General features: G+C 41.8%; 1 protein-coding gene across 9 annotated transcripts in view; it reads right to left on the bottom strand.

The window, feature by feature from the left end:
- The window catches only part of LOC109863958 (zwei Ig domain protein zig-8-like), a 61,223-nt gene that overhangs the window by 30,686 nt on the left and 9,800 nt on the right, over positions 1-20,737 (bottom strand). For 2 of the 9 annotated variants that reach the window (XM_020444679.1, XM_020444686.1), the window contains exons 1-2: positions 18,785-19,795; positions 17,322-17,577 (exon numbers count right to left, since the gene is read on the bottom strand). The exons of 1 other annotated variant lie outside the window; for it this stretch is intronic. In XM_020444679.1, the coding sequence (XP_020300268.1) occupies positions 17,322-17,445 (124 nt within the window). In that variant the 5' untranslated portion in view covers positions 17,446-17,577; positions 18,785-19,795. Of the gene's footprint in view, positions 1-17,321; positions 17,778-18,174; positions 18,529-18,784; positions 19,796-20,737 lie in introns of those variants that run through there. 6 more of the 9 variants (XM_020444683.1, XM_020444680.1, XM_020444685.1 and 3 more) reach the window with 6 other exon arrangements.

Below are 20,737 nucleotides of genomic sequence, written 5' to 3'. Positions count from 1 at the left end.
TTTTTTTTTTTTTTTTTTTTTTTTTTTTTATCCTTGCCAAGCTATAGCGCTGCAGCCGTTTGGATTTAACCCAGTTTTACGAGGGGAGAAGGGCAGAGCGCGCCTAGAATCGCTCGGGAATACTCGGCGAGGTAGTAGCTGGAATACAGTTATGACAAAAAGCGCCGCGGAAGAATGGAGCTGGATGGTTATAAAATAATTTCATTTCTCGCGCGTAACTTCGAACTCCCTCGCACACTGAGAGAATATGCATACAGAATGTTTCAGACAAGAATAAATTCTTTTGACGAGTTTTAAGTCACTTTTCTTGAAAGTTAAAAAATCCACGGAGATAATTACTTTGCTTGTTAATAACTGACGCATTTCGCGATCATTAGGTGGAAATATAGTTAATTGAATTTTTTTGTGTCGGGATAAAATACAGTAAAGCTTAAGAAAAAAAGCGTTTACTTGTTTGTTATATATGTACACATGTAATAATAACAAAAGTACGTAAGAATAGCAAGAAAAAATACGATACACTTAAACAACAATAAGAGAAATAATAACAAAACTGTTCAACTTCACCGCTCGTGCGCGCGCACGTTTATATATATATACAACATGCAGATATACGTAGAAAAAATTGCGCGACGTGGAAACCGCGAAAGTTTTATTCTTGGCGCATTTTTCTGAACTTACGACAAACGTAAAAAAAGCAACTTAATATCTGACGGAGCGCAATGCTCGCTCGCGAAAGAGACCGTCTCGAAAGAGTTAACTTGCGGTTTTAAAAGTTTCGCCCGCGTCACGGTCGAGCGTAACGCTGAAAACGAACAGGAAAAAAAGAAGGCGCGGGGGATGTCGATGAAAAAGCGATGAAGTACGCAAAGACATAGGAAAGAGAATATACGATCTCGGGCGTGTGGAAAATCGTCGGGCGTTCTTACGCACTGATCGATATTTGCTTCACGTTTCGCCCGTTTGGTACACGGTCTTTATCGGTGCCATTACCCATTGCATATATATGTATATATATACATACACATGTACATTTCGCGCGGGATGTATATTGCCACGTTAATTGCGTCTGTTCTCACGAATTTACGGTTTAGGCAGAGTCGATAAAACGGTTTCAACATAATGATTTATTATATCGCCGCTTCCGCACCAGTAACGAAAATAAATATAAAATAACAAAGAAATGTGTTTACCGAAGCTGCTTTCGCCCGTCGTTATAAATCTCTATCAACGTTCACAGATTTATTCAAAAATGTTATTCGCATTTCGCTTCGGGAAAATTCAACCCGGGAAAGTTTTTTTTTTTTTTTTTTTTTAGTTATCGCGCATTTTTTGCCATTCTCGCTGGAGCACGTTGGTTTTTAAAAACACGCGCTCGAAAAGTCGCGCTCAGAAAAAATGTTCGCGCGAAGCACGCGAACGTTTGCTGTTGGTGACGATTATGTCGAGCTGTTAATACACCGCGGTTTCCGCCACGCAATTCACGTAGCACGTATTGGCGTTACGCCATTTTTGCGGAACAAAAAGGCCGCGTGATGGATGAAGTGCGCACGAGCCGCCCTTACGCTGCAAAATTCATTTTATCCCCCACAGCCGCGCCTCAACACGGGGGGTGAAGCCGCAATGGTGTAAAACATTATTCTACATTACACTTCACGAGGTGGAGAACACTTGGTGAATTATTCCGGCGGCTTCTTCTTGCCGAGTCGCGACGTTCGGGAGGAGAGGAGGAAAGGAGGACGGCCAAAGGGCGCTCTCAGCACGCGTGGAATTGCAGTCGGCGGGGGTTGCCGCGCGAGTGCATTATTCGCCTGAATTATCGCGCGTTTAATGACCGGAGTTTCGGGGAAAACAAGATTTCAGACAATCTCTCTGCGGCGCGCGAGCAGCTTGTCGTGCGTCCCGACAGTCTGTTGCATTTTGACTTTTATTGCTAAATACAACAGATTAAATTTTCCGAACGAATTCTGTCGTTCCGCTTTTCGTGAAAATTAATCAATTGTTTTCGTCTTTGTGACTTGTGATGAAAATGTGCGCCAGAAAACGTGTCGTAATTCGCGTCGTTAAAACAGTTTCGCGTAAATAGAGAGCGTTCGTTATCGCGACGAAGAATGGGTTTTCAATGAACGTAAAGAGAAGAAAAAGCAGCGCGCGTATTATCGTCGCACCTATATACTTTTCTTGCGACGAAGTAATTTAGCAAACGACACAACAGACGATGTGCTCGCACCGTGTAATAAAATACGTTATTACGTGCTTTCGTTCGCGATTTTAACGTCGCGTCGCGATGAAGCGCGAAATTTATTATTGTTTTGAGCTTGTACGGATTTTGCAGTGAGTTTTTCAACTCGGTTGATATCAAACAAACGCGTTACATTCTCTTGTTCGTTCCTCTATAATTCTATATTTTTCAAACCGGCTGTGTGTTATTCAACGCGAAACTGCTCGCGATGTTATACATCAGAACCTCGCCGAGTCAGATAAATATATCCGAGCAAAATCAGGCGCGAGATCTGACGAAAAATATTGGCGATGCTTCTGATACGCCGAAACGTCGTGGCGAAGTGGTAAAGTGGATTTTCGGTAACGGGATAAAAAGAAGCGTATTCTCGTTAGAGGGAGAAAGACGGCCTGAAGACGGTCGAAGATTATTGATCCAGCTGGCGCTGATTCCGTGTCTGAAACGAGAAGGGTACGACGCTTTTTGTGCGCCCATAAAACGTTGTCGAGCAATCTAGAAAAGGGCTGCGCCTGATTGAATCAAACCGGCGTCGGAGGTGACGTCGGAGGTGACGTCGTGCTCGCCGGAGACAGCGAGCTGATATTAATATGAAATTGCTCCCGGAGTCCCTTTTGCGCCTTGGGTATACCTTACGCGCAAAATTACTTCGAGTTATGGAAGCAATCAGGTATTTTCCAAGCTACTCAGCCTCGCTGATTCGGGTCCGAAGAAAACTCGTGGAAATGACGCAATCAATTTCTCTTCGCGGAATGTAAATGTACATCTGTTGTTCTCATGTGGGAGCGACGACACGTGTCTCTTATAGAACGTCTATTTTATTATCAGTTATGTATATACGCGTATATTGCTCGTAAAGATAGTCTTACATGTACGCGTTTGCCGTGAGATATACCCGAGACACGTTCTTCCTTTCGTGTTAGTGTAAATTTTACGGTCGTCGAAGAAAAGATAAACGACGCAAAGTGCAAAGATAAAGATGCGAAACAAGCAAGTTAGATTTACTTATTAGCAATTTATGTTTTTGACGCAAGTCGCGCTTGTCAAGAGCATTAATTATTCTCGTGAAAGCGGATTTGCCGGGTGTTATATACGTTTTGCGCTCAAAGGTTCAGACTCTTTCATTTTGCGATTGTTATTTTGTTGTGGAACTTTTGCATTTGCAAGCGCGTGCGTCAAAGAGAGCCGCGATCAGATTTCGAAGTTCTCGAGATATCAAATAGATCTCTATATTTCTCAGCAAAAAATAAAACGGACTCTTCATTAAGAACTTTTTCTGCCTTTTTTTTTTTTTTTTCTCATTCTCCCGAACAAAGAGACGCTTGACGATCTTAATAATGCGTCTTTGATATTCACGGATCGATTGACCGAATCCGGCGTTCTCCGTCGCCTTTCTGTGGAAAACTTTTAAAGATCCCGTGGCGCGTTATATACGGCAACGTTTCTCGTTTTTCGCCCGACCATATTCAGGTCTCGTTTACTCGCATGCTTTCTTTCTCCCGAATGTCCTCGTTGTTTTTCAACAACATGCGCGCGCGCGTTGCAACGAGGAATAATTAAAATTTTAACCGCAATCGCCGCGAGTTTTAAGACACAGTTGTTTAAAAGTTATAATGGACAAATTGTATTTTCTCGTAGAAAAGTCCGAGTTAATTAAAATTCCGCCTAAGCAAACATACTATGTGGATTTACATTTCGTGCAATTTAATTTGTTTCTCCTTACGTTTACCTCGTACGTTTCTGTACGTACCTCTTTATATTTAATATAAGTTTATACCTTTTCACGTCAAATATTAATTTTGTTTCTTACGTTAGCAAAGGTTTACACATACTTGCGAGTTTCTCTCGTGATTTAACGATTTTATTTCTGTCGAGAAACTTTCGCAAAGAAATAATTAACAATTGTTCGACCACGTCGACGTTTCACAATCGCTATCTTTCCATTTTATTTTGTCACAATCACGTTTCTTTACGGCGAGGAGTTGAAAGATCGAAGAATTCCGCACAATGCTTCCGAGTTAAACTTAAAAAGCGTCTCGAGTCGCGTTTGCCGCGAAATCGAGCCGTTTTCCGTCAAGAGACGGTTTTCACTATATTGTTACTATATCGCTCGCCTGTTACAAGTGTTGATGGTTAATTCGGCGGAAGAACCGAGAACGAAGAGTGAAAAGACGCCGCGCCAATCCCACGGATCGTTTTGCAAGAATATACGTTACCACTTTTCGTAAGAATATAAGATAGAGAAGGGTGACATGTCTCCGTGACCTTCTTATCGCTCGACGACGTTGCCACGAAATTCTCGGAGGGTGGTTGCGACAGAGACATGGGTGGTTTCCATACTACTTCTTTCATCTTACGGAAGAGAATTTAATTTTGTTCGCGTCAGTGCCGCACTGATATTGTGGCAGCGGTTTTTATACGATCTGAACAAAAAGCTATCCTTGATGAAAATACATCAGCAAATATTACTTGTTTTTGTTGACAAGATCTTCAAAATAAAAATATCTCTTTTAAATATTAGTATACATTTTAAAGCGTAAACAAGAAATTTATATTACGTAAAGTAATTTAACGTTGTTTTTTTTGCACAACTGTTTTGCGAGAAAACGTTCTTCAGTATTTATATTAATTTGTTTGAAAACAAAACTTTGCGCAAAATTTATTATTAAACACGAAACTCTCTAAACCGCCTAAAGAAAACAGTTTTCAAACAATCTACTGTCATTAAAATAGACACATGTATTCACACAGCGGTTACACTGTTAATACACGTGTCGCAATATTCGCTATTAGAAAGCCTCCACAAATAACGTGTTTGCGTACAAGTTACATACATATTTGCGAACCGCATTCATATACGCGATTTGCCAACCGTCGAGTTAACGATCGCGGTTAATATCGTTTACCGCAAAAGCCAAAATATTCTGTTTCAATCAGAAATACAACTAAAAAAACAAAAAACAAATTAAATTGAAGTTGAAGCACAGGTAGTGTTTTTATTGTTTGTTCCGAGATGATCGACCCTTTCCTTTCATAGTCATGATCGTTATAACGAGCATGGTCTCGAGAAACATGACTATCGTGCACTTACTCAATAGATTCGTTTAATGAATGGCGCATTATAGAGCGTACTTTTCAGAGCGTATTTTTTTAGGAGAAACGCCGCGTTTGTTTTACATCACTTGACTCAACGACGTATTTGCACGTAATCCGCAAAAAGCAATCGACGCTGATTGCATTTTATATATATAAATATATATATACCTATATATATGTGTGTGTGTGTGTGTGTGTGTGTGTACATATATATATACACACACACACAATAAAATTGTCACACATTACGATCTCACGAAGACAGAAGATAGCTATTATGCATAAAAAAATTTTTCGCGCGAACATTATTTTTCGCACGGCTGCGAACGACGAGTCATATCTACGGAACTTTATTATTTCATCTTTTGATCTTTCGCGGAGCGAGATATTCTACTTCTTGAATCTTCTTTACTATTGTCTTGTGTTTTTCAGGGATGTTCCTGAGGGGAGATTATTATCAAAGGCGTTCACGCGAGGAGGTCATTGAGAGCTCGTTCTTAATCAAAAGTATTGTACTTTGTTATGCTCTATCTTCAACGTGACAGCACAATAGCGAAGTTCTATTACAAAGCTCGAGTTAAATATACATGCTGTATATACATAGTATATATACATATATCTTATTGAAAAAAAAATGTAATTCCACATTGCAGGACAAAATTATGAAACGTACGATAAATGAAGATTTCGACGTTTTTTATTAAATTAATCTCCGACGCGTGCCTTCGTCAACAGTTTGAAGCACACTCGAAAGAAGAATTGCTGAAAACGCGACGCGTTCTCCTAATTATCCACATTCTTTTTGATCTCGTTCCTCTCTTTATACTAGGCAAGATGTGAAATTACATCGGAAAAATCATTTTGGTCTCTTTTTTTCCCACTAAAATCCGACACGAACAATAGAAATGATCATAATACCTGTCATAACAATACAGTAAACATACAGTGGCTGTTATCGTGATCTTTTCCATATCTACGTACCGACCAAAAAACCGCTTGTGCGCGTCTAACTCCTCTCTCTTAAATTAGCAAATAAATCTACTTCCGCCAAGCGCCCTTCATCCGATGGAAACTACCTTGCCAGCGGGACTCCTCCCTTTTTCCACACATCCACATCCGTGTACTTTCAAATACCCAACTCATCATTGTCAGCGCGCGGCGCATGTTAGCCGGTGAACTCATCGATAGAACGAAGCATATTCGTCTTGCTCATCGATCTATTTTCATTCCCGAAACACCGCCCTACCGAATCAACGGAATAGCCTTGTGTCGTGTGTGTGTGTGTGTATGCGCGCGCCAAAAAAGAAGGTGCGATCCATTTTCATTTTCCTCCTGCAACGCTCAACTCTCCTGTAACAACGCGTGCACGGCGAAAGTGTAAAGTAAAAGAAAATAATAATAATTGCTGCGTCGGACACAAGCGCGAAAATATCTCTGTTCATCGTGTTGATTAACAAAATTTCTGAAAGCCGCGCGCACCCGCGCTTGGTTGTTGCTGTTTTTACTAGTCCTTCAATAACGGCTGTGCTTTCGCTGCGATGAAACTTCAACTCTCAACCGTTCCATGAAAGCAAATATTTGTTCTCCGCCCCGAAGAGTAATGATAACTTACGACGGTATGTGCAAATGTTATATAAACGCATGCAGTTGTTACCGTTTCCTCGCCACCACTTATTCGCCTTGTTCGTAATCAAAATACAGTACGCTAAAAGTTGCCAGCATAAATAATAAAACGCAAGTGCATTATGTAAAAACAAAACAAAAATAATTTCTGCAACACGTTTGAAAATTACTCAAACACCAAAAGTGCTCTTTCTCGTAGTTGATAATGTACATATAGTTGCAAAAACCAAAAAACCAAAAAAAAATCAATCTCTTGACAAAAAGCGCGGTTCAATCGTTCGTCAAAACTGCGTTCGTGTCAAGTGACAGATGACAAATTACGCCATGTCGTAATAATCGTGCGCCATTTTCGAATGTCACGGACAGGTCTTGTTTTCGAAAATACCGAATGAGGTGTATAGCTTTCGCGGCTGCAATCCGGGCCGGGTCGTGTAGCGACGAAGTTGCCATCGTCGAAGAAATAGGACACTAAATAACAAAGAAGCAAATGGCTCGGGATAGAACTGGAAACGTTGCGCTTAAGACTCTCAAAGGAGCTCCGATTTAATTAGACGGAATAGCACCGAGCAGGAAGGGCGAGAGACAGAGAGAGCAAGGGAAGAAGAGAAAGCTCTTTCGCGATTTCCTCATCAGAAAGGTAAATGAATGGAGCGGTTTTCTTCGTCGAACGCAAGAACGTGCATCTGCATTTCCCTTTTAGCGTTTCCTAATAGATATTGTCAGCGTTTCTGCACTATACATATATATATATATATATACGTACAGCACGAAGTACTAATTAGGAACATTGGTACTCGTTTGTCGTGCGCCGATGGCTTTCTGAATGACTCTTTGATTAGCTCTTTGATTCGACAGCGGAGGCGTTTTTATCGCGAATAATGCGACCCGATACTTTGGGATTGCTCGTTTACGGTACGTGCGTTGAAAGTACACGATCCCAAAGCCCCTTTTATGCCTGTTCGCGAGAAATGTTATTGCTCTAAACGAGTGTCTTGTGATATCCACCGACTCGTAAAGACGGGGAACGAAAATACAGTTATTGGTCTAAAACTTTGCGCGCAGTGTCATCGAAAATTACCATTACAAACGTTGTTTCTCTCGTTGGCGAACCGACCGTTCGCATGTCGAGTCGCGCTAAATTGCGAATGCCAAGGTGACTCGAGCAGAATTTCGCGAGACGTGTCCGTGTCTCGGGGACTTGTCGTAGAATTTTCTTAATAATAGCAGTCTCACGTAGCGCGCACAGGGCAGCTGCGCGAATAAATTATCTCTTCGACGAGCCATTTAAAAGTCGAGAAAAAGTTCTTATTATCCCGAATCGAGAAGCGGCACATAGTCCAGAGACAGAGAGAGAGAGAGAGAGAAAGTCGAATAAGTGCTGAAGAAAATTGCTGACAACCGCAGACGTGTCGTCGCGATAAGATGGCGGGAAAATCTTAAACTTATAAGCCTCTTAAAAGCTTTGCCGTTTAATTAAATGGGCGCGGAAATATATATAAGAGAAGATTCTTTTCAATTATTTTATATATACATCCAACGTATTGCTGAGCGAAGTTCGAGAAGTCGCTGCCGAAGTGCAATTTGCCCCGGTCGCCGGTTTAACGCTACTTTCCTCGACCTGAAAACTCGTATTTTCGAGGGTGGTTCATAAAGAGATCGCATAGTTAGCGCTAAATGCGGTTATATCATTCCCACTTCTCAGCAAAATTTCTAAAGAGTCGAGCAGTTTCTGAATAACACCGCGAGAGAGACGTCTCTACACACACACGCACGCACACGCACGCACGCACGCACGCACGCACGCACGCACGCACGCGCACACACATTTATTATGTATTTGTATACGCGCACATACATGTATGTATTTGTATACGCGCCGTCGATTTTCGTTGGACGAGACGACCTACACGACGGAGAAACCGTTTTCCCGGAAAATATTGCGCCGGGCATTCGTATTCCCAATGTAAACTCTTTGGGATGCAAATTTTCTTTTCCTGCGTCTGTTCGTATCAGACTCACGATATGATAAAGAAACGCATATCGAGATGAACCTTCCTTTTCCTGCTATGCCCGCCGATTCGTTTTACCTTCTGCATCGTCTGTTTCCCTGACATCAAAAAAATTTCCACGAATGCATAACGCATATCGCAAAATGAAGCCCGCTCGTGCAGCTAATGTCAGTAAATGCGTCGACAAATTTACTTTATGCAGAACGATGAAGAACATTGAGAAAAACTTTCCAAGCTTTTGCTAATGTGTTTCAGTGGATTCCTATTCGTTTCTCTTTTTCTCTCTTTCTCTCTTTCGTGTTTCTTTCTCACTCCCTCTTTCTCTCTTTCATATGTTCTTTGAGTTTCTTTACGCTTTTATATTCGTCTTGTATCCTTTTGTGAGAGCGATCATATATTACTTCGTGAATGACATGAAGAAGGATCGATCGCGCACGGCTATTTGCCGTCAATTCGTCAAGATTCGTACAGAGAACATACATAGAAATAACGTTGATCTATCAATGCTTTCAGCTGAATTTTTCTACCAAAGTGTGAAATATCAAGTCGCGTTTTGTGTTTCAAACAAAAGAAATTAGAAAATAGATCTGTAATAAGATTATCTCGATGTATACTTGCAATTCGTACTCAATGAAACCACCAAAACGATCGATGTCTCAGCATTCAGCACAACTGCAGAAATATGAATACAATATTTTTACTAATTAATTTTTCAGTCTTATAAAAACGCTGATATTTTAAATACGCGCAGTTGGTCCAATATCTGTATTAATATTTTATTAAATATTTTTAATATCGAAGATTTAAAGAAAAAGGATATATATATATATATATATATATAATGCGGAATAATATGCGTTTTTAAATTGCATTTCTTGCTCAAGACAGGATACCATCCGCGTGTAAATTATAGAACGGAAGCGCTTTACATCGCGCTTCGGGAAAATGAAATGGAGAGATTTCTTATAAGCCGGAAGACTACGATGTTCCGAGGCAATAGGAAATATTGATATCGAAAGGAAGGAAAATACGATCGAGTTGAGAGAATCGAGTTTCTTTTCTTCCTTCCGGAGAGAGAAAGAAAGAGTGTGTGTGTGTGTGTATGTGGGTGTGTGGGTGTAAGAGAGAAGAAGAAGAGAGAGAGAGAAAGAGAGAAAGAAGCGCGGTCTCATTATAGAGACTAACGGCACAGTAGTTTTGTACCTATACTGTATGAGAGAACGATGAATTCTTTTCTTTCCTCGATATTTCTCATTTGTTACCTCGAAGCCAGTCTCGAAACATTTCGCTAAAGTATGTCAAAGTTGTATTTTTTTTTACAGCTGCCAATATATTTCGAATTTCCATGTCCGTCCGCTTGTACGAAATATTCGTCCAACAAACTTTCGCAATCGCTCAATGGAGAGCGTTAAATTGTTGTTTTGCACACAAACATCGCAAACAAAACGATATCCATATGTAACAAATTTTTCTACGGCTCGAATCGGCTACAATTATGGAGGCAATTTTTTCTCACAAAAGTGGATACGTTTTATTATTTCACGACACGCAGCGGCAGTTTCTTCACTTGTTGAGTGCGAAAAAAGCTCGTCGGTAGGACTAAGTGAAATATTCACTTTTCTCTTACAAGCGAGCGCACACACATCCTTCTTCGTCGGCGATGCTCGCGCGCCGCCTTCGTGCAGCCGCGATGAAGGATGTTACGATCGGAGACCGTCATCGGCTCGCACGGCTGATCCCGTTATAAATTTCGAATTCGTTGGCGGAACGCAGCCATATTTCCCGCGGGCAGAGAAAAAGCTCGTTTGATATTGGCGAGCATCGTAAATTGCACTTTGATATATCATGACGCGACCGGTGGATATTGCGCGCGCAACGTTATTCTCTGTCTGATCTATGTGCGCGATCGCCGCCGGCGAGACTTTTTGAAACACACACACATACACACACAAACACACACACACACACATACACAAAAATAAAAAACGCCTGACAAGGTGGAAACAAAAATATTTGCACCGCGGATTCCGGACCGGTGATAACGCGCGACGGTTATCGATCTGCGTTAAACCGCGACCACTGCGATTTGATGAATTTTCACTCTGACGGAAAATCTATTAGCCGTACCATAAATCAAAGAACGTTTACTCGGCGCTCTCTGCCGCGGGGTCTGCGAATTCCCTCTCCATCCGCCTTGGGTTAACCGCTGTAAGCGGGCGTATTACGTTGTAGTTATTCCTTCGTTGCCGAGAGGGTTGTACATGTATACCCACTGCAAACGGTAAACGAGCGAAATACCTTCGTCACGCTTTGCAGTTTACAAAATGATTAATATATTACAAGATGGTCTACCGTGTCGAGGAAATTAAGTTAATTCAGACGTAAAGAGAGGAGAATTGTGTAAAAGCGTAACTTCATTTCTCGAGATTAAACGAGATGTGAGATGAGGTGCCAATTCGAACTTACTCAATTACACTTTATGGAAATATTAATAGTTTACGCGAACGGAAAATGTGTGCTCTATTCAAATTTGGCGATTTAATTATTTTCAACAACTTCGGTTTCCCCAGAGATGATTAATCTCTCACATCGTCATCGAGCTTCTACGAAAGTGATGTCCACAACTGGGTCATTTGTGTGGAGAGGAGACGCGTGACGCAATTTGGCAAGTTGGTATATTTAATTAAACGAGCGCAGCCAATTAATTAAGCACCTCTTAAAGTATAATCCGTCTTCCCAGGCAGCGGTCCTGTACCTCCACAAAAATGTTATTAGCGCGGAAAATTTATGACCTCTCTCCTGACTTCGTAAACAATATAAGACTACGCGTTATTGTCACAGGGAGTGTAAATCTTTCAATTATAAAATAACGTAAAGCGCTCGCGGATTGGCTTATTAGGTAATTTATTCGTACACCTGTCGCTTTTGTATAACCGGATTAAAATTCGAACATTGTATTTTAAACAAACGACGATGTTGAACGGCTCGACGATGACGACGACGAGGGTCGATTACGGGCGAGAACGTATGCGGGCTAAATTACGGCGACGCCGTATTTAGGGCGACGGCTCTAATTAATTAAGTATCTTGGAAGAAAATTCGTCTTCTCCGAGGCTTTGTAACGCGGGTGCTTTGCGGAAGCACTTGGAAAACTTAATAGCACGGACGAAAAAGCGTTCTTTGTCCGCCGTCCGTTGACTTGCTCGTCGTACAATGCGCGGCGAATTTTCCGCGAATTTATTTGCCATTAATCGCCAACTTGGATTTCTCCATTGTTTGTATCGGTCGTAAAATCGCGATGTCCCGATCGTAGCGCGCGGCTACGACGAATATCGTGCGGGGCGCGCATTATCGAAACGTATTATTGAACATGCTTGCGCGGACTTCGCGCCAACGCCTTCGGGATAAAAAGTTTGCATTTCTGAATACCAATACCGTCGGCGAAAGTTCATTCCGCCTCCTCTCTTCGCCTCCTTCCACTTCGTCATTCTTTTCTCTACTGGAGCACCTACTTGTAAGCGTCTTATCGAAGGCGTTACTTCGGAATGAACTTCCGATCGGATCGGAGATTTTGGTGGGAGCAAAAAAGCACATCGAGCTCGGTCGTGGTGCGGGTCGACGGGGATTTGGTCTTTTTTACGACAAAGAGCGACGACGTTTCCTAATCCGTTAGAGTAACGATTCTCCCCAGAGATCAATGATAATGAGGGTTCTATGAATTGCCTCGGATTTTGAAAATTGAGGTCAGTAAAATTAGATATGTATACGAGATATGTATGTATGTGAGAGAACGTTTTCTACTTAATACCAACGTGGCAATTATCTTTAGAACAATTGTGATTATTTATTAAGACTTAATTCTAAAATGTATAGTTATTACTTTTAAGTATGTAGATAAATAGTTATTACTTTTAAGTAGATAAAATCGGTCGTGAAAAAAATATGTGATCGTGCTTTATATTTCGCATAAAAAAGAAACGCGCTTTTGTTCATCTAAATAATAATTATATTGATTGTTAAGATGTCAACGATATACACTCGAAGCCGATTTGTGCTGGCAGTTCGAAAACTTGAAATTATCTTTCCGATATGTCGTTAGTTCGATATTACATTAGAAACTGCTAAACAATATAAAGTTACGTTCTTTCTTGTACGACGTACGGTCCAATTGGCAGTTAACGTTGACTTATCCTTCAAGATACTGCAACACAGATGTTCTCGAAGAAGTTTCCTTGATGGATACTTGCTTGGAGACCGTAGCGATTTTGTTTTATTGTTCCATTACCTCTTCAAGGAATATAAGATGCTTCGATAAAGAAAGCTTTTGATGTATTTATTGCATCTTGTACGAAAGTACTTGGTCTACTTTTTCTCTCTGTTTTCTCTCGTGTTATCGACATTTCCAAAAGTTGCGCATGCTTTACCAACCTTTCAATTTCCAGTGCCATTACGGATAATGGTTGCATCTGTAAATATACGTGTACTACGCAAGTCGAAATCGATTAGAGACGATACGATGCACTTTGCAATATTTGAGCGGAGGATAACGTCTTCGCGAGTACAAGCAACGGATTCGTATTTTGTAACGGATCTGTGTATTCTTGGGTTCTAACGTTCTCGCGCATGCCGTTATTAAGCTCGTATCAAAGAGAAATCGAAACGTCGCGCCTCAAACGAGCGTTTTATCTACGGTTGACGGAGATGCCGCATCGTTAGCTAAACTTAATCCTACGACGCAAATATTGAAGCCGAATACGAAATTACGGATACCGCGACGAGGCGAAGCCAGCTTTCGATCTTAAGCAGACGGTCGTTTGAATAAAACATCAATTCCCTCCCGAGTAAACGTGAGGGTCGCGACGACGTATCGAGTTTTACAATTTACGTCCTGCATACTTAACCGGCATCCTCATGTATAAATTATGGTTAATCGTATTAGGTGGCAGTCGTGGTGGAGACTAAGAGCTGATTCAGATAGAACGCCGTTCGAACACGATTAACGCTCAATAACGAGCCTTCGAAGATAACGCGATAAACGCCAAATCCTCTCGACAACGGATCAGAAACACGAATTATCTCGGCCACAGGGAGATTTTATCGCTCGTCAACAAGAATCGATTTATGGGAATTAGCGAGAAGCAAATGCGAGATACGTGCAAGTGTTTCTCGACATCGACGCATAGTCGGAGCACGCGATAGTCGGAAAATTGCTGTTTAATTTAGGAGAAATTATCGACATACGGATTATTATACTTTTGTGGCACACACATACACACACACAATACACGTGTACACGTGTGCACGTTGGTTTCGTCCCGCGGGACTCCCTTGTGTTTTCTTTTTCTCATTTTCAAGCCTTCTGCCACTTGAACTGCGAACATCTGCGATTTTCAATTTCCTAATGGATACGTGCGGTAGCTGCACGTTACTCGGCTACGATCATTCAACCTAGGTGATTGAAAATTGCGGGCGCAAAAGCGTATCAAGGAATCGATACGTTGACTGAGCCACTCAATAACACGTATATCCTTTTTTTTTTGTAATGTACGTTGCTTACGTCATAGAAAGAGTTTTGTATAAAAGTATATTTACGATACGCACATAATTACTTTCTGTGTTTCGAGAATTCAATTAAGTACACGTGACCTGTATGCATCATTTGCTGTATTAAAATACGAGCAAATGCGATGCAAATTTATGAAACATGGGAATAAAAAGTATTAAATAAATAAAACTTGTTAATGGTACGCGTTACGTATTCGCTTTTACACGGGAGTGTGAAATTTTTCGCAAAGTTTCACCGTTTTTTTAGTAAATTGTTTAGTCGCGTTCGCGAAGCATCACTCCGTTTGAATAAAAAAAAAATATATATATAACCTCATTAACGTCATATTATCATGTCTTCATGTCATCTCCGTAGAGAAAATACACGTATCAGAGGCATAGAGGCGACGTGTAACGCCGTGGTAGATGATGCATGATGAAGCACATGAACGTGAACAAAACACAAGCACCTTGACGGAGATGTGTACGGAGTAATGGATATAAATATACATCGCGGTGTATTATTTAATAAAAATACTGCAGCTTCTTCTGCAAGAAAGAAAGCTTTGATGTACGTGCGCGTATACATTTGTTTGTCTCTAACGAAGACCATCGTCAAAGTGCAAAACTTTTACAAGTCCTTTTCCAGAATTATTCTCTCTGTTACTTCAATCTAATATCTTTGTTAATGTAAAAATAAGAAAGAAAAAGACAGAGAGAGAGAGAAAGAGAGAGAAAAAGAAAAAATTCACGCGTAATTGACATAATTTGCGGTATTATGTTCGGTATGAAATATAAGCCAATTTCTCTCTCTCTCGTGGCTATTTGCTACTTTGCCCAAGTGTTTTTCTGCAATCATGGTCAGTCGATAATCTACTAAAAGGCAAGGAGTATTTCAGAATAGTAAAGGCTCTCATACACACGAGTATATATGAAATCGATCGCGGTAATCAAAACGAGTTTAACACTCGGCTGCGATTCAAAGACCTCTCAGATCTGATCTAATAAAACAGCTCGGTCGCAAATAAATGCGTCTTGCGGCAAGGTAAAATCAGTTGCATGAGATTTTACGAGACTCGGGGAAAAAACGTGCTGATGCGAGTGCCAGCCAGAGATGGGAAAGAGCGCGGTTGTAAAAGCGTCTCTTCGAACAAGGTGTCCCCGGCGCGATATTACGGCTCCGTTGCATCCGCGTTTATGGCGCACGACTAAATAATGCGTCTTGCACCTGCAAGTGCGAAAAGATCTTCACTTGTTTTTTTTTTTTTTTTTTGTCGTGAGATACCTACGACGATGCGATTGTTTTTCTCAATTCGCAAAATCGTGTACTCGCACGTTATACGTTGAAATTTTTAAAACCAAATATGCAGAGTGTGTGACGTGTAATACTTACGTGTGATTGTGTGTGTGATCATCATTGTATCAATAGTAATTAAATGATGAAACTGTGCCGAGAGATGCATTAAGATTAAATCACTATCTAATTTTGATGCGTTATTTTAATTTCCGAATCGATTTTGTTATCCCTTCGTGGATTGACTCTCATGTGCAAAAATGCCTATTAGACTAACTGGGTCTACGAAATCCACGCGAATTTAAAATTAAACATCTCAGCAAAACATCAGTATTTTTTAATTTTGTTTTTTTTGCAAGTGAACAATTCTCTGTCAACAAAAAAAAACAAGTTAAAAAAATCTCTAGCAGTTTCGAAAATAGAAGCGTTTAAAAAAAAAAACTAAGTTTTACTAGAGACGCCGATGCGCAGTTCTTGGGTGGGTCTGGATGACCCATGTTAGTTTATGAAGAGTTATAGGTACGAAATTGTTTTATATGAAACTTCCTGGAGTTTTGTTTGCCAAAATAAAGCCATTTTGTCATTACAAATCAGCACGTTGAATAAACACAGAAAACATAGAGTGAATTTATGATCACGCACATACCACGTTTTTCGGACCAGGCGCGCGGCATTGCCTTAGCGTGCAAAAATTTCTCCGAATGTTATCGCAGCGCCCGCAACAACGTACGCGCTGTATTTGCCCGGCGGTGTTTATCGAATGGAAAAATATGCTCGTGGCAATTCCGGTAATGGCCGGCTGCCGGATTCGCGCGCGGCGCTACCGCCAGTAAAAGCTACTCCTCCACGCGAACGAGCCGCGCCCGGCCCTGTCGAATGTACGCGCTTTTTAAAGCGCGGTGCGTACTTCCGCCGACGTTGTTATTCCGCAACAACATTTGCTAGGTCATTGTTGTTTCTCACATCCGTTTTTTTCCCCCGTTGTACAACCCCACAACGCTCGTTCGATCTACGGACGGAATACACACGCGAACGAGTACGGACGCGTATTATCCTTTAACTCTTATCCCACCTCGTTTACTTTTCAACGACCGTGTATTCTGGTTTATGCGCGTGCGCGTATTCGCTCTGACTGGCGAAATTTTTACGGAGATGTTATATACGCTCTTAGTGATAAATATATTCTCACACTCTGGACGTCAGACAGATTTTATCTATCGCTAATTCAAAAGGCGAATAACATCAAATGCGAAATATTGTCGGGATCTGCATTCAGCTTATCAAACTGAGTAAAATATCTAGTGCGCGATAAATCACTTGCATGTGTATACTTTCAAAAATCGTATTGTCGTTGTAGTCAAGCTATAATGTTAACAAGGCGCACGAAGCTCTCTGGTACATCTCATTTAAATAATCTTTAATGCCGCGTTTAACTTATAATTGCTTTTTAAATAATCGATGCAAGAAGAGCAGAATAATTTACTATCTCTGAGAGATAATTCAGACGTATTCTTACCGTGCAGCAGCGTGGAGAAGAAGAAAATGCAGATCATTTTGAAAGGTTTGCTCCGTCCCGTCCCATTGCTGCTACATTGTAAATCCATTCCCGGTGCTTTTACGGTCCATCGTTTCCGGTACATTTCACGTCACCGCTCTCCTTTGCAACAGTCCGATCAGACCGACGTGCCTTTTTGGTTGACGATAAAAAAAAGAAATCCACTTCGATCTCACTGACAATTTTAACACACGCCACTCGGTTGTATTATTTCTGTCTATTATGAACGCGATATAGAAAAAAATACAAATCGCGCAAATACAAATTTGCTTGTTTTACAAACAAGAGAGCGGTTATCACAAAAAAAGTTATTTTTTCGAAATAACAATTACTCTCTTGAAAATATCGATACATCGATTAAATCAACTGCATCAGGTAATTTAGAACAGGCTGCATATTGCATTCCGGCTTGGTTAACTGAAATTGTACATCGAGAAGAGATGCTAAATTATTCAAGAGTTAGAAAGCGCGCGCGCGCGAACAAGTTACCGCGAGAAAATTATCGTTGCGGCAATCACAGGTTAACATTTCATATTGTACGTAAGGATATATATTTGATATTCTCTCTCTCTCTCTCTCTCTCTCTCCCTCTCTCTCTCTCTCTCTCTCTCTCTCTCTCTCTCTTTCTCTTTCTCTTGAAATTGCACCAGGCGAACTGTCATGCGCGAGTGTGCGCAATTACTCGAGAAAGTAATTACTTCCGTCGCGATTACGATTTCAAGCACCAAAAATGGGACAGCAAAAATGAGGGGACGAGAGCGCGCGTTTAATCGCGTCGCGCTTAAACGTTGTCGACGCTGAAAACTGTACGTACGTGCTATTTGCCTTCGCGTGAACCAACGACGAATAACGACGAGAGATCGACAATAACACTCGGCACACACGCAACGCTCGAAATGCGCGACATATGTTGCCACCGGGTCTTGCGATAAGTTCACATTAAGTGGTGCGCTCCGTAATGCGCGCGCGATCGAAAACGAACGTGATTTGGTTTCGATTCAAATCCGCGCATTCGGTCGAGATGTTTCGCTCGAACTATTGAATCCAACAAAACTAATGCGGCACGCACGCAACGGTAGCGCGGAGAATATATTAATTTTAGTTTTCGCACAATCCCGAACGCGTTTGCATTTGAGACAGATACTGTTATCTCTTCGTGCTGCAATGGAATTGGACGATATAATCGAAGATCCTATTGTCAAACACTCATAAGAGAACAATGAAAATACAATTCTTTTGCTAATATTGACAATAAATATTGCATATTTGTGTTTGCATATAAAATGAAAAATAAAATAACGGATGAAGTGGGATCTTGATATTAGAATGAAAAAAAAAAAAGAAATTTTTAGAAAGATTACTCTACGAGCGTAACGTATTGATTTACTTTTTAGTAAAAAAACAAAAAAATCCAAAAATCTTACACAAGAAGAAAAAGACGAGTGCAAGATTCTTTTTTTTGGAACAGATCGTCAGGCTATCTAAGAACAGAAATGTGAACAACGCACAAATAGAAGATCAGAACAATGATTTATGCGCAGCATTTGCCACGAAATATTCACACAATGTCGACCACGTTGAAACGGTCACGTGCTCGCTTCTTTCATGATTCCGGCATTTCCCCGCATTTCTTTCTATGCACGTAAAGAATTTGCATACGTGCTCAAAAATCCACAAAAACAAAAAGCACTCATGACATAATACACTGAGAAGAAACGCAACCGAACGAATTCTTTACGTCAATTTGGTTCACAATCGCGCGCTTTAATTTTCGAGGTCGCACGACGCACTTCTTTGTCGCTGCACCGCCGCGTACGTCGTCCGTAGCCGAGGAGAAGCATTTCACAAATCTGTCTTTTCACGTAGCGCGCGAGCGAAGCGCTCACCTCCTCGCGTTTCTATCAACTGTCACGAATGAACGAGTGCGCGACAAGAGTCCCGCGTAATCACAGGGAGAGAACCGGCGCGTCACTAAATCCTTCCAGCGCAGCTGGTCCGTACTTCCACGTGGGTGACTGCAGCTCTTGCGCGAGATGGTGCATCTTCGCGAGGATCCGGTGTCGTCGGTGTGTGACGTACGATCGCGCAAAAGAGCTAGGTGTTACCGCGCGCTACTTCCGTCCCTCTAAAATGCCGTTCATTCATCATATCGCACACACACACGCATAGTAACGCGCCCTGCGCCACGAACACCTTCTTTCACCTACAGGCAGCAGAGGGTGGCGAACAAGGGGTGAACGTGCACCCGGCGTCGTGTATATGCATCGTCCGCGAAAGGACGGCAGGTGAAGGGAAAGGAGGGAGAAGAGGGAGGTACAACGAGGGGGATCATGCGAGGAGGTTGCTCGAGGTGGGTAAGCAGGAGGCGATAAAAAGGGGGGATAGGGAGCGAGAGGGAGAGACAGGTGCGTAAAGAGACCGGTGGGTGAAATGCTGCCGTGGTGGAGACCGCGACCCAACTGCGCCAGCGCTTAGCTAGATATCAGCCCCCGACCACCGACGTCAACTCTTACCACCACCACTACCATCAACCCCTTTTCCCCGCCGTTGCGATGCCCAACCGTGCCGACTCACACCCACCCGCGTGCCACCCTTCTCGTGCTCTCATCCTCTCGTGTGCGCGCCGTCATAGTCCCACCGTCGCGCCGTCGTCTGGCCGATTGTGAGGACGGCTGGCGTCCGCGATGGCATTTCTGTTACTACCCGCGAGAGCATTGTCATCGATGACTTTTGTGTTTGGGGGCTGGTCGCAATCGCAAGCGCTGCTTCCATTCCATCGTCATAGCGTTATTAAGGTTGTTAGCGGGATAAGAGCGCGAGCGTAGGGATATAGTACACACAAACTCCCTTTATTGCCTGCCTCGGGCTTGCCAATGCCTGTCTGCGATATTTAACGCCCGGGAGCTCGATTTGCTATCCGAATATCGACGTTCAAAAGAAAATTTATTGCGCTCGGCTCGGAAATATTTCGAGCATTGCAATTTTTGTCTGCTTTGAGCTTAACGCTTTTTCAATAAGTTGTTACCTTTGGATACTTGACGGTTGCACCTAATGTGCACGTATCGATCGCTACTGGAAATTTTATATGCGTTAGTAGAATTTATGTATCGCATTCCTTAAAGTCGAGATTAAAATAAGCGAGAGAGAGAAAGAGAGAGAGAGAGAAAATTTTTTTTTAATTCTATATATCTAAGAAAACTAAAAAAAAACATATTGTTACGTCCTGGCCCATGGATACGGTCGGGCTGTGGTGTGACGCAACAGTAAACGCATCGTTTTCCATATCTCTCTCTACAGTGGACACGGAAGTCCTGCTGCGAGAGAGTCGAGCGAGTTTGTTTATGTTCGTTGACAGGTCAACGGCGTACGCCGATCTT

Source organism: Pseudomyrmex gracilis, unplaced genomic scaffold (genome assembly GCF_002006095.1).
Source record: "Pseudomyrmex gracilis isolate BER0280 unplaced genomic scaffold, ASM200609v1 scaffold_15, whole genome shotgun sequence".
Taxonomy (NCBI): Eukaryota; Metazoa; Arthropoda; class Insecta; order Hymenoptera; family Formicidae; genus Pseudomyrmex; species Pseudomyrmex gracilis.
This window is presented reverse-complemented; position numbering and strand designations above follow the sequence as displayed.